Source organism: Cynara cardunculus, unplaced genomic scaffold (assembly GCF_001531365.2).
Source record: "Cynara cardunculus var. scolymus isolate 2C unplaced genomic scaffold, CcrdV1 Un_Scaffold_1799, whole genome shotgun sequence".
NCBI lineage: Eukaryota > Viridiplantae > Streptophyta > Magnoliopsida > Asterales > Asteraceae > Cynara > Cynara cardunculus.
In genome coordinates, this window is record NW_020200877.1 from 69,404 (window position 1) to 73,281 (window position 3,878).

The window sequence follows — 3,878 nt, forward strand, 5'->3', positions numbered from 1 at the left end:
ATTTAAACTTTTCTATATGTATAAAGAAATTATAAATAACATATTAATATATATTTTATTTTAAAAATTATATGTAATTTTTTGAGGAAAATTGATCTGACATTTAAGTACATTCAAATCTGGTGGTTGATTACCATGTTTCATATTTTCAGAAAAATAAGATAATGTAAATTTGTTAAAAAGAAAATCCATAGCCGAGCCACATTCATAAGCCGGCTTAGAAATCACTATAAATATACCTATTGAAAAGAAAACCCAAATAAATAAACCAGAAAACCCAGTGTGAGAGAAAGCCCTCTGTGCTTCATCTCCATCTCTCTCTCTCTCTCTCTCTCTCTGAAGTAGAATAGCAGAGAGGTTTTAATGTCTACCCACCGCCTCAGAACCTTGTTGTCAAAGTTCTCTTTGCTGCTTCATTAGGTTTTGGGTTTTCTTCCTCATTTCACTCTAATCAAAACCCCTTAAATCTCATTTTTTTTTTTTTTGATTTTCACAAACACATTCTTCACTGTTCAAACTTCAGATCTGTAAAACCCACAATCTCATTGTCTCTCCAGTTTCATTTTGCTTTCCTTCCCTTGTGGGTTTTGTTTGTTTTGACTTGAAAGTATGAGTAAAGAAGAGTTCTTGAAGATTCAGGTAACATACATGAGCTTTTTTTAATTGTCAAGTGTGTGAAGTAAAAGGTGTAAAAATCTGTGTTTTTATTGTATAATTTGCTCAGGTCTGTATGCATATATTGCTTCTTTCAATGCTTTGCGTGTTTTGAACTCCAAAATCTTCAAACTTACCTTTTACATTTTTCTTCATTTTCACCTCCTTCTCTCTCTCTCTCTCTCTCTCTCTCTCTTTCTACCAAACAGGCTGTGGACAATTAATTGGTATTAAAGTGTATATGAACAAAAATCTCCCTTTTTCCCTTTTTCTTTTGTGGAATTTCTGTTGAATTTCTTCTTCAATTCAATGCTATTTGATTTTTGAACTCCCTTTCTTCTATGTTCATTGTTTGTTTGTTTATTTGTGCATGCAGACTTGTTCTCTGAAAGTGAACATTCACTGTGATGGCTGTAAGCGAAAAGTGAAGAAAATCCTTCAGAAAATCGACGGTATTTTGTTCCCATTTCTTGTTTATCTGAAACTAGCTACTAATCTTGTAGCACTTGTAAGAACTGCTGAAAGTTTGGGTTTAAATTCTGTAAATTTCATCTTTTTGTTGTTAAATCTGAGTTGGGTTTCATCTTAAATTTGATTAATTGATGTTTTTCTGGTTTAATTTTACAGGGGTTTACACCATCACTATAGATCCAGAACAGGGGAAGGTGACGGTATCAGGAAATGTTGATCCAGATACACTCATCAAGAAGCTTGCAAAAAGTGGGAAACTTGCGGAGATTTGGGGTGCTCCCAAGGCAAATCCACAGATCAACAATCAGTTTAAGAACATGCAGATTGAAGGTGGTAAGGGAGGCGGAGGTGGAGGCGGGGGCGGTGGAAATAACAAAAACCAGGGGCACAAAGGGGGCGGAAATACTAACCAGCATCAGCATCAGCAGCACGGTAAAGGAGGACAACAGCCACCGCAGCAAGGTGGTGGTGGTGGTGGTCCGACCCCACAACAGATTCAACAATTTCAGCAAATGAAAGGACTTCAAGATCTGAAGATGCATCCCCAATTCAAGGATATGAAAATGCCCCCTTTTGGTAACAACGGTGGTGGTGGAGGAGGAAAGAATGCACAGAAGGGTGTGAAGGTGGTTGATGTCGATGATGGTAGTGAAGATGATTATGATGATGATTTCGATGATGATGATTTCGATGATGATGATGAGTTTGGTGATGATATGGATGATGGTCCTGTGAAGAAACCGGTGATGATGGGTGGTGCAGGGCCTAATATGATGATGAATCCGCAGCTGATGAAGAGCGGGCAGATGAATCCGCAGCTGATGAAGGGCGGGCAGATACCACCGCAGCTGATGAAGGGCGGGCAGATGCCACCGCAGTTCATGAACAGTGGGCAGATGCCACCGCAGCAAATAAAGGGTGCTCCCCAGATGGGGAATAATGGGGGTGGAAATGGTGGGAAGAAAGGCGGAGGCGGTGGTGGTGGTGGTGGTGGCGGTGCTAATGTTCCTGTACAGGTGAATGGTGGTGGGAAGAAAGGTGGAGGTGGAGGTGGTGGTGGTGGGGGAAACACCGGAGGCAATCAAAATCAAGGTGGTGGAGCAGGAAAGAATGGTGGCAAGAATGGTGGAGATGGTCAAAATAAGAATGGCGGAGGTGGTGGCCAAAATAAAAATGGTGGCGGCGGCAGCGGGGGTGGCAACTTGAACATGAATGGAAATGGAGGTAAGAAAGGTGGGATGAATGATGGTGTACATGGCATGCCAAATATGATGGGGATGAATGGCGCTGGGGGTAATGTGGGGCTCATGGGAAATATGGCTATGGGTGCTCAGATGGGTCCTCGAATGGGTCCTCAAATGGGTCAGATGAATAATGCAGCAGCCATGGCTCAAATGGGTCAGATGAGTAATGCAGCAGCCATGGCTCAAATGGGTCAGATGAGTAATGCAGCCATGTCTCATATGGGTAACATGCAGGCTGTTCAAGGACTTCCGGCAGCAGCAGCAGCAGCGGGGATTAACGGTGGTGGTGGTGGTGGTGGTGGTGGGTATTTCCAAGGTGCAGGACCTGAAGCCATGGCTGGTAACCCCTATTATCAGCAGCAGCTGGCGGCAGCAATGATGAACCAGCAACCGGCTAACGGTAACGAAAGATTTCACCCTATGATGTATGCTCGGCCACCACCGGCGATCAACTATATGCAACCACCACCATATCAGCCTTACCCACCCTACCCCTATCCACACCCACCACAGGGTGACCCTATCACACACTACTTCAGTGATGAAAACACCTCAAGCTGCAGCATCATGTGAGAATACCCCAGTTGGAAAAATGTCGCCCTGTGGCGGTCGGTGGCGGTTAGCGGTGGTGGCTTGGTGACCCAACCACTAGTCTCCATGAACAAGAACCTTTTTTCTTTAGCTTTAGCTGTTCTACTTTTTTAATTTTCTTTTACTTGATCCTAAAGATGGATTAGGGTTTTTTTCTTTTAAATTATGATATCATAGGGGAGTAATATATAGATGATAATATGTTATCAAAGCTTAGAGGAAGAATGAGATGTTAGTGACTAGTGAGTGGGGGATGATGATGATGATGATGGTCATGATGATAATGATGATGGTTTATGCGCTTGATGTTTATATGTGTCCATATGTTGGAAGAAACAGAAATAATATGAAAAGAGATTTTGGGGTTTTTAAGAAAAGTTCCCCCATTTCTTCCCCTCAAATCTTCTCATCTCGTTTAACAAATAATTAGGAGCCTTACCCTTGTTTTCAAGAAAACTATCTTTTTTGAGCAAAAGGGGCAAAAGTTGAAGTCCTAGACCTACACGACACCTAGCCTCTAAGGAATAAGGGTCGTGGCGTAGGTGTTGAGGCCATATCGGGGATATGGTGAAATATTCCATCTGCCACCACGGTTTGATTTCAGGCGCATAATAATTGTGGCAACCGAGTTTATGAGGGTTGGATTTCTTATAGTCGGGATTAATCCAGACATAACATAAGACACCTTTCAAAAACAGGGTGAGTAGGCTAAAGGAATCCGGTTTGAGTAGGCTTTCTAAACATTTAGGTGGTGATTGTTCTCTAAAGGGTGTTGAAGTCTAAAGTCTTATTTTATTTCTGATTAATAATAGATGGTGCTAAGTCTGAAATCTGAATCAATAAGAATGTTTGTTTTTATAACCTGACAAATATCTGAAGACTGAAATCTTAATCAATAGTTTGTTTTTGTAACATCAG

At 41.5% G+C, this 3,878-nt stretch overlaps 1 protein-coding gene across 1 annotated transcript; it reads left to right on the plus strand.

Moving 5' to 3' along the window:
- The first annotated feature begins 361 nt into the window (after positions 1–361).
- Positions 362–3,348, plus strand: LOC112502705 (heavy metal-associated isoprenylated plant protein 33-like). Its single transcript, XM_025106685.1, has 3 exons — positions 362–639; positions 1,031–1,106; positions 1,282–3,348. Exons 1-3 carry the CDS (start codon positions 610–612, stop codon positions 2,940–2,942), a joined length of 1,767 nt encoding a protein of 588 aa, XP_024962453.1. The 5' UTR covers positions 362–609; the 3' UTR covers positions 2,943–3,348.
- The last annotated feature ends 530 nt before the right edge of the window (positions 3,349–3,878 follow it).

Bases quoted from the DNA above. Each gene is read 5' to 3' on its own strand.
- LOC112502705 (XM_025106685.1), top strand. From the start codon at position 610: ATGAGTAAAGAAGAGTTCTTGAAGATTCAG. The intron at 640-1,030 runs GTAACATACATG...TTGTGCATGCAG, and splicing joins AAGAGTTCTTGAAGATTCAG to ACTTGTTCTCTGAAAGTGAA. The intron at 1,107-1,281 runs GTATTTTGTTCC...TTAATTTTACAG, and splicing joins AATCCTTCAGAAAATCGACG to GGGTTTACACCATCACTATA.